A 19012-nucleotide genomic window follows, 5' to 3' on the forward strand; every position below is an offset into this window, starting at 1 on the left:
AACTACATCATAAACTTTCTCTTTAAACAATGTTTAGTTTGGTAGTCCTGTTACCAAATTTTTCTTTGTTAATTTTTTCAAAGAGTCTATACCTTAAACAAGATTAGTCTAAGTTAGCACCTAAGCATATAGCATTAGATGAGGGTATGTTTAAAATATTAACAACAAATAGATTATTGTTTACCTCCATCCTTTGAGGTGAATTCCACAAATTTTTATATGTTGACGACATTGAGACAATCGAACCAAATGTCCAAATCTGTATGACAAGAAAGCCAAATAATCTCAAATCTATTATCTCGGTTTCCAGTGTGAAATCTGCTCTCGCCTCTGAGTCGCCCTCCGGCTGTTTCACCCTTTCTAACAAATGATTGCACTTGAAAAGGCTCCTCCTTACCCACCAGATGCTGACAGCTTGTCTTTGGTTCACCTTTTTCTTCGTCTGCTCTGATTGAAAGTGGACCGGACACTGGATTCGATTTCAGAAACCTTCGATGTATAAATAAAATCCGGGCGTGAAGCGTGAATCATGATAGGGTTTTTCAAGGCGGCTGCGCGGTAACGTCACAGAAATTCCTTCTTCTCCAAGCTCGCACAAGTCGGAATACAAATTCCCATTGAACGTTGAAATTTCTTATCAGATCGTTCTCCCCGGATTGACAGACCTGTGCAGCCATGCCCTTTGATCACTCTGTACAATTTTCCGTGCTTTCACACAATAAAACATGAATTTTTTAAAGTACGGATGAGCTCTAGTTAACGGAAACGAAGGAGGGTCTGGCTGTCGCAGACCGGAGTCTGTGGTTGTTCCCAAGTCCAAATAGAATAAATAAAAGTCACTAAGTCACTGATTCCTCCAGAAGACGACGTTGATCACGGCGGCTGACGGCAATCACGATTGACGAGTATTGTGTTTTCCGATTTGTACCCTTTGGTGATTCCCTCGCCTTTAAAAAAAAATTATTGCTTATTTGATGAATCTTGATTTATGACTCGGCCGCAAGATTTCCAGTGAAAGACAGATATGTCAATGGATCTAAATCTCCCTTCCCTTCTCTTCACACGGCCAAACTAGGAAGAACAGAACAATCCGCATGGCCCTACACCGGAATATTTGCTTTTCCTGGTGGGTGAATGATTCCGTCCAACGACCAGGGTGATGCACGCTTTGACTCTTTTGTTCTGGTTTTTTTACTAGATTACTTGATCATTCCCTCTAGGGAAGTTGGGCAAGGAAGATAAACTATTCTTTTTTTTTAATATTCTTTCCCTATCAACTGGTCATGATCATTTCCAGTCGGAAGAAACTTGAGCAATTTTTATTTTTTTTCTTAAGTGCTTGTCAGCATCGCGTTTGCTATATTGGATCCATTAGCGTCAGCCTCAAACTTGGTCTTCGTCTTTGATCTCACTCTCAAGTAGTCAATCTCCTTGGGGAGTTCGAAACTTCTTATCTTGTTAGCTGAACATAAAACTGTTTTAGAATGATGGGTTTCCACATTAACAAACATGAATTAGCGATCCAGTTATTTGTAAACCAGAACCCTAATGTGGTAAATTCTTCAGCAGATCAAATCCGGAGCCTGAATTGGATCACCTGATCGCTTTCCGTAAGACATCAGACTTGCACGCGCGGAGAAAATCAGGGAAGAAAACTTGATTTTCTCCGTTGAAAACGACGAACAGAAGATAAAGAGTCTGAGAAGCAATCAATGCTAAAAGCCACAAAGTTTGGGCCTTAATAGCAGCAACCACACCCGTACCGCCGTTTCTGTCTTTATGAGCCAACTGATCCGATCAGCAGAACCATAAACTCTTCTAAGCAAAACGATTGATACTTCTCCCTCTTTGGTAAAGTTGTTGGGCGATTTCACTGTTTCAGCTGCTCTCCATTAATTAATTAATTGAAGCGAGGGGACGGTGGACCGTCTCTTTCGTTTATTTCAGCAGCCCCAACGTCAACGGAGACGACGGAGGACTTGCGCCCTCTCACAGCGGTGGACCCCTCCTCCGAACGCGCGTGGTGTTCTGTTAACTTTTCAAAGCGCGATTCTTCCTGCAAACTTCCCCAAATATATATAATTGCGAGAGAATCACATCAATAAAGTAATATGATAACGTCTTTGCGTGGAATCTAAGCTCTTTGCGTGGATGTCTGGTGTACTGAACCGTTGCGACTTGCGAGAAGTGGAGAATCCTTTCGCAGAATTTTCGTTTGTGCGAAGAATATTGACCTCTTTATGTGTTTTTTTACTTTGGGGGAGAGTAGTTTGAGACTTTCTGGGATCAGCCACCAACTCTCGGCCTCCATCTCAGAGCTTTTGGATACAGATCGAAGGAGATGTCGTCCTCTCCCGAGACTTTGAGGATTTAGACCCCAGAAGCTTCCTAGTTGCCACGGTAAACGTGCTATAGTACGGAAATTTGCTCTCTCATCGATTTCTTGAGTGCCTCTCATCTAGAAGCAGTGGCCAGATTATAGCCAGCGGAGCCCGTCCAGAGATTTTGCAGATTTTTTAGAGAAAGAGAACTTCAAATAGACGACGATGAATACAAGAACAATTTCCGTAAGTAATCTGACTTTTTCTCTTAGAAAATTTGAAGCAGTCGTTGTTTTTTAGTTCCAAAATTTATATATGTTTTGTTTTGTAGAGGAGAAATCACATAAAGTTCCACAGATATTGATTGATACTCCAGAATCCTGGAGAATTATCTGGTCTGGAACTTCAATGAAATATGTGAAGAAATTAAAACTCTGACAGCAATTTTCCAAATATGCCAATGGATCGATCCTATTCCTTGGAAGCTCAAGAATTGAAAGGAGCACCAGTGGTTGCAATAGAGTGCTTGACTGGGAGCTCAAAAGCCGACGAGTGGAATGGCAACATGCTCCAAACAGGCGACATCGTGGAGGAGCTCAAGATCGGCAGTTCTCCACACATCCGATCACCATTTAAGAACGGGAAGAGCGGAGTGCAGAAGCTCCTCCATACTTCCTTCAAAAGAAACGAGACGTCGATACAGGTCCGGGTCCGACGCGATCGAGATGAGTTTGTGGAGCTCCACGCCTGCATCGTCCCGTACGAATCCGCCAGCCGGAAGCAGTATCTGCTGCGGTCTATCCACGACCCCAACTATGCCTTCGGTTTTGTTGACCGAACAGAGGGCGAGTGCGTAGCTCTTCAAGGTACAACAACTACCATTTCCCCTTCCTCCTCTGCTTTGCATTTCACCGTGTCGCTCAAACCCAAATCGGATTAGACCGAATTTATCATGAGGATCTCTCCACTTGGAGAAAATAATTTTTGGTCTGGATTGAAAATAATAGGTTCAAGGAGTTCCAGGGTTGTTTGCGCGCTAAGCAGGGCGCAACTTCATGACGGATACGTATCTTATCCATGGGAGAAGAAGATGAAGGAGACATTACCCGTCCCTAACTCTAGCTGCTTCCTTTCGTTGCTCCTCCTTCCAAAAGCGTCCGATCAAGTTACCTACCGATATAATGACCTCGACGATACCTTGGCTAGGGCGAATGCTTGGCTCGATGCATCTCAAGCGTCTGGTGTGCCGATCGTCTTCATGAACATACAGACAGAGGCCCTGCTTACCAAGGTAAGCTGACCTCCCTAAGAAGTTTTTCCAGTTTGAAGTTTGCTAAGAAAATGTCCGTAAAATAGTTCCTGAATCCTGAACAACCGTAATTAAATTGGTAACGAGCATGGAAAGACCGAACCTGTCAAGCTCATGTGCTCGCTATCATCATTTGAATGTACTGCATGAACAATTTATTCTCTGTGCAACAGATATCAGGAGAGACAGCGTCTGCGACTGTCAATGCAGGATCGTTGTCCGATCTCTCAAACCTGGCGAACGCGAGTCTTTATGGCTTCGAAGATTATCACGGAGTTGATATTGGAGTTGTGAGAGCCGTCCGTCTCTGGTATGCCCCTGTTGCCGGAGAAATGCCTATAGAGATCAAAGTAATGGAAAGCGATTCAAGGCTTGGTTTTGCCATTAGTCGAACCGAAGAGGTATTTTCTGGCAATCTCAAATCAAGAAAGAAAAAACTCAGGAATAGATCTTAATAATATTTGGAATAACTGTCTTGCCTGTTATTTCTCAATTCTTCAGGGGTTTATCTACATTTCTTCTGTAAAAGACGATGACGACAGTGAAGCTGCTTCATCTCGATCCAATCTGGGTGAATTGTACAGAGAAGCAGTACGATCATCCAAGCTCCTGGTAATCTCACGAGTCTCTAACGAGAAGGTTCTTCCATGGATGGTTTCTCCCACAGGTGCCATCCGTTGCTATGACACCATCTCGCTCAGCCAAAAGCTCTCGCTACACAGACATGCTCTCCGGCCAATACATCTCCACATTCTCATGTGGGACAGGGCTCTCGCCGCTCACAACGAAGTGATTACGAGAAGTCGGTCTGCTTCACTTGTGCCCACGAGTGTGATACCGATGGCTCAGACCACGCAATACACAATCGTCGGACAGGGTGTAGCTGATGAAAGTGTCCCTAGACTTGACCGAGATACTGCAGGAGAGATGTCTTTCAGGTTTCATGATTTTTCACAGGGAAGCAACTGGGTCTGAGTGATTTCAACCGATGAGAACACATGAGCATTTTGTGTACAGATGCAAGACCGAGGAAGTTTTGCCGCATCTAGCTGGAGATGGGACATAAGATAAAAAAGGCAATGAATCTTGAGTTTGATTCAATTTAGCTAGGCAATTAATCAAATTCCAAAGTATATCTTGTTATGAATCTTGATTGATTCAATTGCCACGAGATGCCACCCTCAAGATCTTGATAAAAAGCCAAAATATAAATCCATGGAATAAAAAAAATGTTTATCATTAGTTTAACCCAAGTTTCAGTCTTTTTAAGTCATATGACTTAGTGGCCTCCTCTATTTAATTGAAACTAATGAGAACACCGAAGGGTTACTTGGCTAGTTGGGTTGGCATATGAAAAACCAACTAATTCTCATAACATAAGCTCTCACAGTTTGCTGAACCCTTGGTTACCTAGGCTCTAATAGCAATACGACCTATAGGTTTTCAAGTAATAAGTTAGGTCTTAATCTATTTCTATTGCATTGGGCAGATTCAATTTGTGGATGGAGACTTGATAATTCATCAGCTTCATTCTCTTGTAAACACTACAATAAAAAGCATTTTTGGCAAGGAGACTTCTACAAAAAATCAACAATAAAAAGCATTTTTGCCACTGAATTCAATTTTTTGCCAAGAAATTTAGGGTCACTGAAGGACAGGAAGAAAGCATGATGCAATGAAAATTCAACAAACTCATCATCTGGTCTACCAGAAATTGAATCCTATAGTAGCATTCTACTGCTCTACTAATAGGTGGTAGAGGGCTGGACCATGACCCATCATCTAATCATATATGGCTTATAGTTGGGCTCACCTTTGGAACTAAACTGTCCATTTGTTCATGTTGAAATTGTACATAAATATATTTTTTAAATAAAAAACAAAAAAATATGTAATACTAACATGGGTAACTCTATTCTCTCCAGTTTCTCATCCACTGATCTATCTTGGGTGCTCATGAAGAAACCAACTTTGTTGACATCACCTTACAAATAGTGTTTCATATATTTCTAACCAAATAGCTTTTCGTGTTATATCTATATATATATATATAAATAGAGAGAGAGAGAGAGAACCAAAACAAATTTAATAAATAAGGCAACTTAAAGAAAGTAATGTTACCTGATTCATATCAAACATGTTCAAGAAATTTGCATCTTTGTAGGAGTTGAATTTTATTGCCCTCTTCAACATGTCTCCTCATAAGTGTACGTGCTACAATGTAAATCCATCGGGAATTGAATTTCATTACTTCTAACATCACTATCTCAAAATAACACCACAAATAACACAAGGATATTTTGTTATTGATGTTCCCTTAATAATACTCACCACCCAAAAACCCTTGTTTAGAAAATTCCACCAATTTGCTCTATTTGCTAGAATTTATATAAAAAAGATTCCTACTTTCTTTTAGGTCATGTGTATATGCTCATATACCTGATTAAAGTAATCTCCCATAAGAATTTCAACTAAATTCTATGTCTAACAAACTCTTCTATCTAGAATTAAAGATTCTAGATCAACTTATTAATAGAGTTATTAAAATATAAAAGAATTATTTAAACTTTTACAAAAAAAAATTAACAAATTAATGGTAAATCAATCATGTATAACCATTATATGTTTGTCAAACATTAAGCTACATGATCAATTAATACCTATTTGGCAGATTAGAAATCTCAACTTGATCGATTAATCCACCTTAACTGATTGATCATGCATTATCCCTTATTGGGTAACACTGTTGTAATCAATGAGAAAAAAAATAACTTTTAAATTAAATTAAATACTCAAATTGTTTGCTGCTTATAATAGAAGGAAACTCATATAGCAATTCTGGCAAAAATAAATAGGAGCTGAAAGCTGTATGGGCATTGCAGCAGTTGTTACCTGGAGCTGAAATGTCTTACTGCCAAAACAATTATTGTAACCCTTCTAAGTTTGTATTTGAATTTTGAAGTGATTCACGCTGAAAGCATGCTAGTTCTACCGACAACCGCCAGTTTTTTCATGGAAATCCAAACGTGGATAACAGGTCAAATCCCGCTGTCGTGTTATAAATCCTGGACGTTAACCAAGTGAACGAAGCTGGGACCCACCTGGCATGGACCAACTGCGGCCATTCGCACTACCCGAAAAGTGCGAGCAAAACTCCTCATCATAATCACGTCACAACCATTCGTCGCTTTCTAATCGATCGACGAATGAATTCCGCTTCAGTCTTTGAAGACGCGGCAGAGACTCGGACGGAACGCAGAACCAACTCGGACTGGACACGGGGACGACTCTGGCGAGACGCGGTTGCGACTCGGAGGATAAGCGGTCGGACTGGACGCGGGCAGGACACGTGCCCGACGCGAGAGGGACACGGTATCGACTCGGACAGAACGCGGGCTCAACTCGGACTCTTGACGCAGATTCGACTCGGACTGGACGCGGGGGCGACTCGAATAAGACACGGTCCGTCTCGTTCAGCACACTTGCGCTACTCGGACGGAACGCGGGGGTGACGCGGTAACTACTCGTGCGGGACACGGTTTCGACTCGGACTGATCGCGGACTCGACGCGAGGGACACGGTCTCGACTCGGACTGCACGCGGACCCGACACGGTGGGGACACGAGGGTGACTCGCGGTTCCGACTCGCACAGCACACGTGCCCAACTCGGACGGGACGCGGGGGTGACGCGGAAACTACGCGAGCGGGACATGGTCTCGACTCGGACTGGACGCGGTTCCGACGCGTCTGGAACGCTTGGGCGACTCGAATTGGACGCGGCGACTCGGACGGGACGCGGTGACGACGCAGAGGCGACTCGATTCGGAGCGTTATTTATCCCTGATATGAATTCGGATCACTGTTTATGAATCTTGGCTGTTCAGACGGAATTCGATGCAGCATTTGAATCCTTTCCGTTAGCGAAGGGCCTGTGCTGCTGAACGACAAGCGTCGACGATCCTATGCCGTGGCCCGTCGAAGCCAATGTTGTACATAGTAATTAATAATTGATTTAAATATACTTTTATAAATAAAAACATGAAAATATGTAACACTTAACATGGGCAGCTCTCTTCTCCCCGATTTCTCATCCACTGACCTATCTAGTGGGTGTTCATGAAGAAACCAACTTTGTTGACATCACCTTACAAATATACCACGAAATATAGACCATATATAACCAAAGACAAATAAAGGCAACTTAAAGAAAGTAATGTTTACCTGAATCATGTCAAACATATTCGTGAAATCCAGGACTTGAATTTCATTACCCTCTTCAGCACGTCTCCAAAGAAGGGACTATAGCCCAATGGAATCGTGATCTTGCATGTCCCCCCTTTTCCTCAGGCACAGAAATTTTAATCAATCAAGGAGAAAGGGCGTGACCATCTATAAAATAGAAAATGAAGTTAGAAAAGAATGTAATATCCAATTTGGCGTTTCTTACCTTCAATATTATTTCGCTATGCTACTGCCAAGCTAGAGCTCAAAGGATTGTAGTGTATCATCTAGATCTGGAAAAGAAATTTCAAAAATATATCCTCAACAATATCACTTATTTCTCCAGTTATGCAAGCGAAAAGAAAACAGAAAAATGAGATTTGTAAGCTTATCAAAATCGGTCCTGAAACTCCATTTTGACTTAGATACTGCAAAGAGAATGAACATGATTTGATCTCAATAAAGATATAATTGATCACCAACAAGATATCCTAAAACGAATGCTTCCTCTCATATTAACTCTTTCAATTCTTCACAAAAATGAGGTCAAGAACGAGAAACCAGATAAAGAATTCTCTAAGTACAACGAAAACTGTTCAGTAAAACTGATATCGACCAACAAAGATCATTGTTGGAAACATTACTGCAGTATCTTTCGGAAATCAAAGGAGACACAAACGAACCAAAACCAAACAGGTGAAGGAGAAATGTAACAGTAGAAACAACGGAAAGGCCGTAATCTAGAGAGGTAAGAGGGAGAAGATCGGATTTCAGTTAGCGGAGAGCCAGAGAGGAGGAGTTGTGGCTGCCCTGTTCTCTCGACAAAATACCTTTTCACATTCCTGAATACTCGAAGCTGTTCTCCTTCCTTCCTTCCGCTGTTTATTTGAATTTTGAAGTGATTCACGCTGAAAGTATGCTAGTTCTACAGAGAACCGCCAGTTTTTTCAAGGAAATTCGAAGCCGGGAAACAGATCAAATCCCGTTTTCGTGTTATAATCCTGGACGTTAACCAAGTGAACGAAGCTGGGGCCCACCTGGCGTGGTCCAACCGCGGTCATTAGCACTACGCGAAAAGTGCGTGCAAAACTCCTCAGCACGGATAACTATCCGCGTCAGTCTTCATAGACACATCGCAACCGTTCGTCACTTTACAATCGATCGGCGTGGATTTATCTCGCTTGACGAAATTCAAACTCTCCCGCCTTCTATCTGTTATAAATATTGGCATGAGGATACACCATTCCCACTGCTTCCATCATCTCTGCTCGGCGCTCTCTGGATTAAAGCTGCGATCTTCGATCATTTCCGCACTCTTTTAGGGGATCCGATGGCTCGTACTAAGCAGACAGCGAGAAAGTCGACCGGAGGCAAGGCTCCACGGAAGCAGCTGGCGACTAAGGCTGCTCGTAAGTCAGCTCCGGCGACTGGAGGTGTTAAGAAGCCCCACCGCTTCAGGCCCGGAACTGTGGCTCTCAGAGAAATCAGGAAATACCAGAAGAGCACGGAGCTTCTCATAAGGAAGCTTCCCTTCCAGCGCCTGGTTCGTGAGATTGCGCAGGATTTCAAGACTGATCTGAGGTTCCAAAGTAGTGCAGTGTCAGCTCTGCAGGAGGCCGCTGAAGCCTACCTCGTTGGACTCTTCGAGGACACCAATTTGTGTGCAATTCATGCAAAGCGGGTTACCATAATGCCCAAGGATATTCAGCTTGCTCGTAGGATCCGTGGCGAGAGGGCTTAAGTAGTCCTTTCCGTTACCGTTCTTGTTAGGGTAGGAATCGTTGCTGTAAATTGTTTGCTGAAATTTGTCGACTAATGCAAAAACTTGTTTCTCATAGTTAGCTTTTTGATCTTCCATTATTATGTCGTTAAATTAGCTTGGAAGTTTGCTTCAGTCTGCAAGCTAAAACATGCAGCTATAATGCCCTAGGAGATTATGCGAATTCAGGCCTAAGTAATGGTTATTAGGGTGAAATCATGGAAATAGTTGTTGTCAGGAAGCCCTTCTTTCTTCCGATTGCATGACTGTATTTTTGTTCGATGAGATGAAGATGGCAGATATGACATTCATTTTCTTGTAGGCCAACCTCTTTGACATACAAAAGAGCAAAATCGTTGTGTCTGAAACAAAGGCATAATGTCATGCTAAATCATAAACGTTGAATTTGATTATTGCAATCTCAGACATTCCACAAGAAATTCGTGTGAGAATTGCTATTTGAAGACAAAATTGGATATTGTTGGAGGGCCTCCTTGCCACTGGTAGCAATTTGGTGTGTCAGTGATATGGTGAGCCTTGAGATAAGCAGACTAGTACGATTTGTTGCAACAGAACTGGGGCCTTTTAAGAAATGACCAGTAAGGATGTTTGCTGAAGAAAGAGAACCACCGTTATAAGATCATCCGTCAATGGATATTTAGAAGACACCAAGGTGTAGAACTACAAAATATCAAGTGAAACACACCTGTGTCCCAGCTACAATGGTGCCATTGAGAGGATGAGCAGCACATGCTGTCACACTTTTTGATAATGGAATGTATGTGTTTCGTGTCGTTTGGTTTGTTTCCTGTGATGTGGTCTCCACTCCCTCACTGTAGAAACAAAATTTTATTAATCACCTATAAAACTTACAGTTAGAAAGTAAAACTTATATACAGTACTCACCTGAAATCTACATGGCAAGCTGAACTTTTATGTGGGTAAAAGTCGAGTAAATGAATCCCATTGCTGGAAGAAGAACCAACTGCATAGATCTGCACCATACGAGATTGATAGTCATGAGGCTAAGATGGCATCCATCGCCAGCCCACAAGAATAGTTGTTTTTCGTTACTGATAGTTTATTAGTGGGTGTGGTGGGTTGGCAAGGGGAAGGGGCATAGTTGAAGTGCAAGGAAACATATGAACAAAAATAACCTAATGTGCAAGCAGTCTCTTAACCATTTGCCAGATTTCCTTGCTCTCATGAAACTATTGCATAACTTTCTAGGGCACTGATCCATTGTCCATGTCATAATGATCAAATCTAACGGTGCACTAGTTTAGCTCACAGCCTAAAAAGTTTTACCTCTTCCTACAAAATTTGGATATTCAAGAAAGGAAAAGGAATAAATAAAATTAAAAAAAAAAAAATCCAAGACCACCCTCATTAAAGATCAGATATTTTCAATGTTGATCATATAAAAAATTTTTGCTCAGTGTGGTCCAGACATCTACCTTCATGTCCCTAAGATAACAATTGAGAAATCCAGATATCCCATTCTTGTTCTTCCATTTTTTGATTTCTAGTTCTAAAAATCTATTTTAGAGATATACACCTTTAGCTTTCTCCTGAATATCCACATTCTGCATCCAACTTACACAATAGATTAGGATGCATCAGCTTGTCTACAGAATTAAAACCAAGAGTGGGGAAGCAAGATAATCCTACCGAATATGTTGGTATCCATGCAGGCTTTCGGATATTTGTATAACCCGTTGAACTATCTTCGCTGTCTCTGTTTTGCATGCAATCATCAGACAAGATCAGTCGTACAGAGCAAAAGAAAATAAAGAACTCCGACCAATGTTATCAAATGAAGATGTTTTTGTATCCTTACAACCAAGCTGGCGGAGGGCAATGGACATGTGTGACTTGTAAACTATGAGTATTCAGTACCCCGGACCTAAAAAGATGCAGACTGAAAGTGAAAAGAATATTGAAATGGAAAATATGATTGTTAATTGTTTTTTTTTCAGCCATCATGTATTGGTATGTCATTGAGTAAAAAACAATGATAAACCTTGCAGTAAACTTTGAAGATGTAATAAACCATACATGAATAAAGGAAAAGATAGCCATGAAAACAAAAAGCCCCTCTTCACCTACCAACCATCATCAAGATGGAATGCCAATTGATATGGACACGAAGGATCAAAGTCAATTGAGTGTATTTCCTTAGGGACAATATTGGATTGCTCCTGCCAGAAGTTATGAAAAGATGGTTTGGTTCATTTGCACTTCAAACTTTATATGGTAGATGTTTTCAGAGCCAGAATGCAAAATGATTCATTCCTTCAAAGTAATATAAATTTGAGTTTCACTGCATACAAAACTATCAATTTGTGACAATAGCATGTCATTCCTAATCAGCTTGCATCAAGTTTTTATCGTTAAAAGCACTTCTAGCAGATACACCACAAGCGTTTCACAACAAATCTAAGAGAAATCTATCTATGTAAGTTATTCTTTGGTGCTCCTCACCTGGGCTTCAACTTCTAGTTAATGATTTCCATGGTATTCAATTGGCTTCTTAAACTTTGAAAATGCAGAACATCTTTACAAGAAGAAGTCCTATCAAAAAGTCGGTTTATTTAGCTCTAAGGGTAAATTGGCCAGTCACTTTTTGAGTAATTTTTTTAAGTTTAAAAATTGAGGGTATGGTTGTACGTTTCCAGAAATAGTAGCCTGGTCACAGCTATCTTCGTGCTCTTCTCAATTTTTTCTTTCTTTATTCTCACTGTCTATTCTGTCTTATTCTTCTTTTACACCTTTACAACTAAATTTTTTACAAGAACCAGAACTTAAATACAATTCCTAAAGAAAACCATACAGGGACTTTCTGTTTTGACTGTTGAGGTGACGGCCCTTAGGCACATTAGGTGCTGGCTTGTGTTTATGAATGTGAACTAGCCAGTAAGAACTCTTGACAGTATTCGATAACAGTGTCTAGTAATTTTTTAAGCTACATGCAGCTACATATATGGTTCAAGTGAGTTGAATAGCTGATAGTAAGTTTGAAATACAGACTTTTTCACAGGCATGCTACCCTCATTTAAAACCAATAAAAAAAGCAAAGGAATGCGGCTTAGACAACTCAATTGTGTTAAGAACTAGTGACTTCTATGGGTGCTATAATGATGATCATGCAAATACAGAAGAACAACTGCTCAACTCATTCTCCATCTGCATCCAGAACAAGGTTTGACAAGTTCTTACTTCTATGCTAAAAAATCCCGGTCGTCAATTGTCCTCAGGATTACTGAGGATTCATTATACAAAATCTTTTACTAGTTAACATTTCTAGCATAATGTCATTAGGAATAGCAGGAATTAGAAGCAAACACTGAATCTGGAAGGTGTTTAAAATTGTGAAAAGATTAAAAGAATCCAACTAAATTTGCATTACCTTCAATGAAGTAATTGTCTCCAGCATGCTTGATAGCTTCATAGATGTCATTGGAGGATTATGTACCTACTCCAAAACCATGACAATAAACATGTGAATTAACAGGAAAAGTAGTAGCACATTGATGAGAAGGAACTAAAGGACATGGTTTTTACATTGATTCTAAAACCGAGTAGGAGATCATATTTCAGTCTTAAAGCAACCAAACCTCTCTCTCTCTCTCTCTCTCTCTCTCTCTCTCTCTCTCTCTCTCTCTCTCTCTCTCATGCAAGTGCAAGGTCATGTTGCATATGACACTTTAAAAAGGGGATAAACCCAAAGATATGGCTCACTGCACAATCTGGAATATCAATATGGAAGTAGAAGCCTGAGCTCTTCACTCTTAATGACATCCTTTGTGTTCATATGAGCCTCTAGCACTCTTTATTTTATAAGTTTTTCCTTTGTAGAAATAGGATTACAAAAGGAGAGACTGCAAGGATCTACACCTTCATATCAAGCTTCTCTAATCACCAGAGAAATTCACCCCACTCCTAACAGTGAGGAATCAAGATCTCTGCCTAGTCTTATTTCTTTTGATTCAGGTTAATTGATTTTTGTTTTGGGGGATTGTATTGATGATTTTGTTATTTTCTTGTTTTTTGTCATTGTTTTCCTTTAGCTAGCTTATCATAAAGAGCTATTTGCTCTTTTGTTTATCTCCTATTCTTTTAATGAAATTATCATCATTCTTATTGGTATCATTTTATTGTTTAATTGCTCTTCCTCACTACCAAATCCAATTAAATACACAAAAATATACAGTTCAATAACAATGAGTAATGAGATTCCGTTGAAGAAATCCAATAAAGGAGAAATTGCATAAAAAGAAGAGAAAGCTGCAAGCAGAAACAAAACATAAACTCAAAACAGAATCAAAGGAATTGCCAACAACAAGATGTTGCCCAGAAGCACCCTGCCTAGCCAAAGAATCTGCCAGCCCATTAGCACTTCTTGAAGTGTGACACGAAGAAATAGACAGAGCTAGATAAGTCAAAAAAAAATTCCTCAAAATACATTAAAAATCTCCATAGAGGAACTTTCTTTTCCCAACAACCTACTAAGTACAAGTGAAGAATCTCCCTCTAGTATAATAGGTGCAGGGAAGTTAGCTGAGTAAAGTCTTAAGACCCTGAAGAAGGCTGTGAATACTGCCATTGTGGAATCGCACAAGCCAAAAGGAGCATAAAAAACAAGTTTTGAATCTCAACATTAATTAACATGAAAGTAGATATGAAAGTTTAGAGAAAAATGGTTCAAAAGAAGGAACTATTTATCTTTTTTACATGATAAAATAAAAAAAATATCAAAAGAATATAAAAGATAGAACATAAATAGAAAACCTTATTACTTGCATAAGAGTATTGGTCTGATATGAACACTTAATCGTCAAATTACCTCTTTGTGGCTTTGGAAGGCAACAGATGTTTTTCCTCCACGTAGATCCCATGCATAAATAATACCATGTTTATTGGCCCCAAAAATAACCTATTGAAAATTCAATACAAGAAATAATATGGTTCATTACTAAAGAACAAGTGCAAAAAGAGAAATACGATTAACCAAAATAGCAAGAGCTAGCCAAATGTGTTTAATCAAACCTTGGAATCTGATAAAGATTCATTGACTAGATAATTGTTTTCAATTGTTTTGGGCATGTAAGCTGGAGTTGATCCAGGCTTCAGTGAGTTAGCTCCCAAAAAACCAGCAAAGGAATATAATAGAAAATTTAGCTTTTAAGCCATGGGAAGAGAAACCACAAAGTTTAACATAACTGACCCAATTTTCCATGTTTAATTGGATGCTATTGAGTGAACTACGTGAATTTGAGGTTAGCTCAAGATATGGGTAATGACTTAGCCGCCTGTCCCATGCATAAATAGCTCCATTGAGGCCAGATGCAAACAATCTGCACAAAAATACAAAGACCCCCCAAGTAAAAGAAATGACATGAAAACGGAAAGTATGAGAGTAAAAACGAACATCTAGGATGAAGCACCAAAGGGAAAGGGAAGGAATCCAAAGTATTTATATTTTATGTTCTTGTGCCACTTATATGCCCTTAGATGAGTGCCCGATGTTACTGTAGAATTAGATTTAAAGGTAAAATATGCTGAACTCAGTATTCTAAAGATATAATTTAAGACAATAAAGATAGTAAAAGGACAGAAAATATTGATAGCCAATGCTTATTGATCATAGGTCTAATTTCACCAGTCAGCCAAATATTGTTGTTTGCTTCTCTTTGTCAAAAAGTAGAAAATGTTTTCCTCGAGTGTTATACTCAGACAAAAGAATAAGTTGCCGACCTTGCATTGTCATCTGAGGTAAAAGTAACATCAGATACTCCACTGCAGGCTTCCAAGCCATGCAATGTGCTAAGCTTCATTTTTAGCACCTGTATGATAAATAGGCAAGTAAATGATGTAGAGAATCTCAACAAGAACAAAATACACTCATGGGGATGTGAAACTCATGGTTCATATTTCCAAATGTGGCTTCAAAACTATGAACATGAAGGATGACATGTGACTAACAAAATGAAACAAGAGAGAAAATATGATAAGATGAAAAGCAGCTGAGAACGAAGAAACTCAAAAAGAAAATAATAAATGATGTTATATGATAGTAAAACAATTACAGAGAGCAGACCAAATGAGGATGAACATAATGCGAAATTATTACATCGACAATTGTGAAATTTCGTGAAGCTTACTTCAACTGGATCAGAAGAAACGTAACCAATGTCAAACATGAGGACTTCATTGTGCCGTAAAGAAGCACAGGCGACCTGTATTTAGGGCATAAAGTTTCAATACAAGCTGAACCTTGAGTATAAATTGAGAGAATTGTCAAATTCAGAGCTACACCTCATCTTGGTTAGTTGTATTCCAGCGAACAACATCAAGTTGTCGATTTGTAGAAATGTGTAGCACTTGTTTTGCCTCATCTTCATGAAAACCAGAAAAAAAATTAAATTGGTCCAAAAGCTTTTTGAATAAGTAATATTGGCCATTAGATGACTGAACCCACTATAACTTGAGTTAGAATAAACTGCGCATTGGGGTCATATAAAGAAAACATAGGTCATCAAGTGGACTTACTTGATGACAAACCATTAGTAGTGCAAGAAACAGTTTCAAAGTCATGCACCGTTAAACACCCACTCTTACTAACTGTTGCTAGATATATTCCCTGCAAAACTCCAGAAGATTTATCCATATTAATAAACAACAAGTAAACAAAACTACTAATCAATAACTTCGTTTAGAATAGACCAACTTCTCTTGAGTCATGGATGAACATGAAAACATGAGAGGATTTGTTACTTAAAGTGATCTATCATGAGCATGACTACGGGTGGGCACGAATCCAGGCGGGGCTGGTTTTTGAAAACCTGAGTTCACTCCACGAATCTAACCCTAATTTTGTCGATTCTTCTGATATTTTATGGATTTTATTAGTAACCATTATATTATGTGACTATTGATCAGTTTTGCCTGATTATCCTCGGATAAAACATATATCAAAAGAAAAAAAATTAACATAAAACAATCGAACGAGATGACAAAACAGTAGAGGGATAAAAGGAACAAGTAATGGAATACCCCTTATCAGTCCTGTCTGTTACATGTTTACACCCTTATTTTTTTAAACTGTATTAGTAACTATTATATTACTTGACAGATTACCCATTCACATGATTATCCACAGGTAAACAGATAATCAAAAGAAAACAGAATAACCTTAAATTGAGCAATATGGGTAATGAAAGATTGGAAACATAAATAATATGTGTGATAGTATACCCCTTACCTGTTCTGTTCCTTACCTGTTTACACCCCTCAACAGATTTCTTAACCTACTTCCTTTATTTTTTTTAAAAAGCAAGTTGAAACCTTGAAAACTCAAATATTAGACAAAGGGCTAGCATTCACCTTTCTGTCAAATTCCAGTCCTGATATACCTTCCCTGAAAAAAATGTAGTTTCAGCAAAGCTCACTAAGACAACTAAAAAGTGCTATTTAAGAGAGTATTTGAAACTGAAACTAAGTATAAAAGAAAAATAACATTGATTAGATCTCCACATGTTTTCAAATAACTCACATATTCAGCTAATGAATCTTTAAAAAGGTTGAATCTGGAGAAAGTCAAAGCCTTTATGACGTTATGCAAGGCACAAATCAAATCACAGACATTTAAATGTGTTTTTGGAGTCTCAACTTTCATTTCATTACACTGTTGAAATCACTTGATATAAATGTTCGTAAAAACAAAGTTGACAATTTATGGCCACTGATTGTTAGCAATAAAAACGGTTGGGATGTGATTCCTACCTCTTCATAACAGAAAAAATAATCTACAATGGGGATGCCTATTCATTTGAGAGTGCAAAGTAGTTTTGTATTCAAATCACTTTCACCAACACAATTGGACAAAGATCTTCCCTTAAATTGTGCAGTTGGAGCCACCTAAATGTTTCTAACCAAGTAACCTTCACAGCTGTTAATCAATTATAGTGGCAGAAGTGAGATCTCTGCCTTTATATATCAGAAACACAATCTCATTTAAAACAAAAAAATCAGAAGCACCACAAATGAGAACATCTATTCATTTGGAGAAAGTTGTGAGAATGCAGAGGAGTTTTAAATGCGAATGAGAGTCACTAGTATAAATAGAGAGAGGCATTATGGCATTTGAAAAGCTCTGAACCAAAACTTTAGAAACTCTTACCTTGTGAGAGGTATTTGGTGATTCCGGTTTGCATCATTAACTAGACGAGTTAACTGTAGCAAAGATCAATATGAGTTTAGAGAGAAATTGAAGCACTACGTAAGCATATCATGTATGTCAATGAAGAGGAAGGATGAGAGCATATCTACCTGTGTTCGACAAATTTCTCCATTGACACTGCTGCACAGAGGGAAGGCTCCTATCTTAAATACAACAAGATAATCAAGTATTCAGAGGATAGTCAGCCACTTGTTAAATAAAGTAATTCATGGAAACAATACATAGAAAAAAAATAAAAAAACGAGAACTGGAATAAGAGAAGTCAGATGAAGTGATAATGCAAATGAAAAGAGGGCCGAGATGAAGCTGCACGTGGACCTCTGAGTATTCATCCTAACTTTTCAGAGAAATTCGTCATGAAATGAGACGTGTGTCTTGCAGGACCAAAAAATTTCATTTAACCAAACTATTTTTTTATTGCAGCAAAAAAAAAAATTTAAGTTGTCGCCTGGTCCATCCCAAAACTCCTAATAGCCAAAGTTATCTTTCCTAAAATTTTTCCCACAGAAAACGCAGACACATACACGGAGCATGAACTAAGCCAACAGAACGTACACCTTGCTCTGGAACCATATAAAATTATTTTCCCCTAACAAAAGCTACATCAAAACACGTCAAAGTATTGTCGACTTTGTGATCCATCCATAGATTTGCTGTTTTAATTATTTCAAATCAAGAGAACAAGGTCTTTCAGGTGATAGTTGATAAATAAATTCTCGGAGACAGAAAACTATCTCCGTTCCCTCCAAGTAAGAACATCTCTTCATCTCTTTCATTTCAGATAAAAATTCGATTATCGATGGCATATCCGAACTACACTCGCTGGAAACCAGAGTAGATCCCGAGCTTTAGAAACTTCAACATACACAACGTTTAAAAAAGCAAAACAGATACCTACACTGACCTCGCCATATGATTCAACCAATAAACTAGAATATTCATGTCGAAGCTTCGATGAGATCCTGCCACTAAGTTCAGCAAGACTCCGCTTCCACTGAGGCCTTCCGTAAAAGCAAAATGCGAGTAAAATTTCCAGTCGTAGAATGAATGGCATTCAAGATTAGTAACCCTGAAGAGAGGGATTCGTTACCTTCGAAGGCGTTTAGGTTTGTCAGGAGAAGAAGCGCGAGGGATGACATACCTCTCCATTGCGAGTAAA

At 39.1% G+C, this 19012-nt stretch overlaps 3 protein-coding genes and 1 long non-coding RNA gene across 8 annotated transcripts; 2 read left to right on the forward strand and 2 right to left on the reverse strand.

The window, feature by feature from the left end:
- Positions 1–2660: 2660 nt before the first annotated feature.
- LOC137936344 (uncharacterized) lies at positions 2661–8799 on the reverse strand. Of its 5 annotated transcripts, none has more exons than XR_011109524.1 (5): positions 8683–8799; positions 7853–8020; positions 5752–5844; positions 4110–4679; positions 2661–3966 (listed from the first exon to the last, which is right to left on the reverse strand). It is a non-coding gene; the product is annotated as an uncharacterized lncRNA (long non-coding RNA). The 5 variants fall into 5 exon arrangements; XR_011109522.1 differs by having other exon boundaries at positions 7853–8145; XR_011109523.1 differs by having other exon boundaries at positions 2661–3600; positions 3734–3966; positions 7853–8799.
- LOC137936343 (uncharacterized) lies at positions 2776–4883 on the forward strand. Its single transcript, XM_068780938.1, has 4 exons — positions 2776–3187; positions 3329–3612; positions 3804–4031; positions 4132–4883. Exons 1-4 carry the CDS (start codon positions 2776–2778, stop codon positions 4603–4605), a joined length of 1398 nt encoding a protein of 465 aa, XP_068637039.1. The 3' UTR covers positions 4606–4883.
- A 315-nt stretch (positions 8800–9114) lies between the features above and the next one.
- LOC137936566 (histone H3.2) lies at positions 9115–9872 on the forward strand. The gene has a single exon (XM_068781314.1). It carries the CDS (start codon positions 9183–9185, stop codon positions 9591–9593), a length of 411 nt encoding a protein of 136 aa, XP_068637415.1. The 5' UTR covers positions 9115–9182; the 3' UTR covers positions 9594–9872.
- LOC137936202 (uncharacterized) lies at positions 9866–19002 on the reverse strand. Its single transcript, XM_068780769.1, has 18 exons — positions 18944–19002; positions 18758–18854; positions 17943–17996; positions 17794–17846; positions 16998–17031; positions 16164–16254; positions 15930–16009; positions 15776–15850; positions 15369–15457; positions 14839–14968; positions 14458–14547; positions 13021–13086; positions 11721–11812; positions 11452–11517; positions 11283–11349; positions 10518–10606; positions 10318–10444; positions 9866–10223 (listed from the first exon to the last, which is right to left on the reverse strand). The coding sequence occupies exons 1-18, from the start codon at positions 19000–19002 to the stop codon at positions 10197–10199; spliced, it is 1386 nt and encodes a 461-aa protein (XP_068636870.1). The 3' UTR covers positions 9866–10196.
- Positions 19003–19012: the final 10 nt, after the last annotated feature.

Source organism: Aristolochia californica, unplaced genomic scaffold (genome assembly GCF_029961685.1).
Source record: "Aristolochia californica isolate CCGP_79_NKW_82.1479 unplaced genomic scaffold, dmAriCali1.0.hap1 SCAF_7, whole genome shotgun sequence".
In the NCBI taxonomy this organism is placed as follows: domain Eukaryota; kingdom Viridiplantae; phylum Streptophyta; class Magnoliopsida; order Piperales; family Aristolochiaceae; genus Aristolochia; species Aristolochia californica.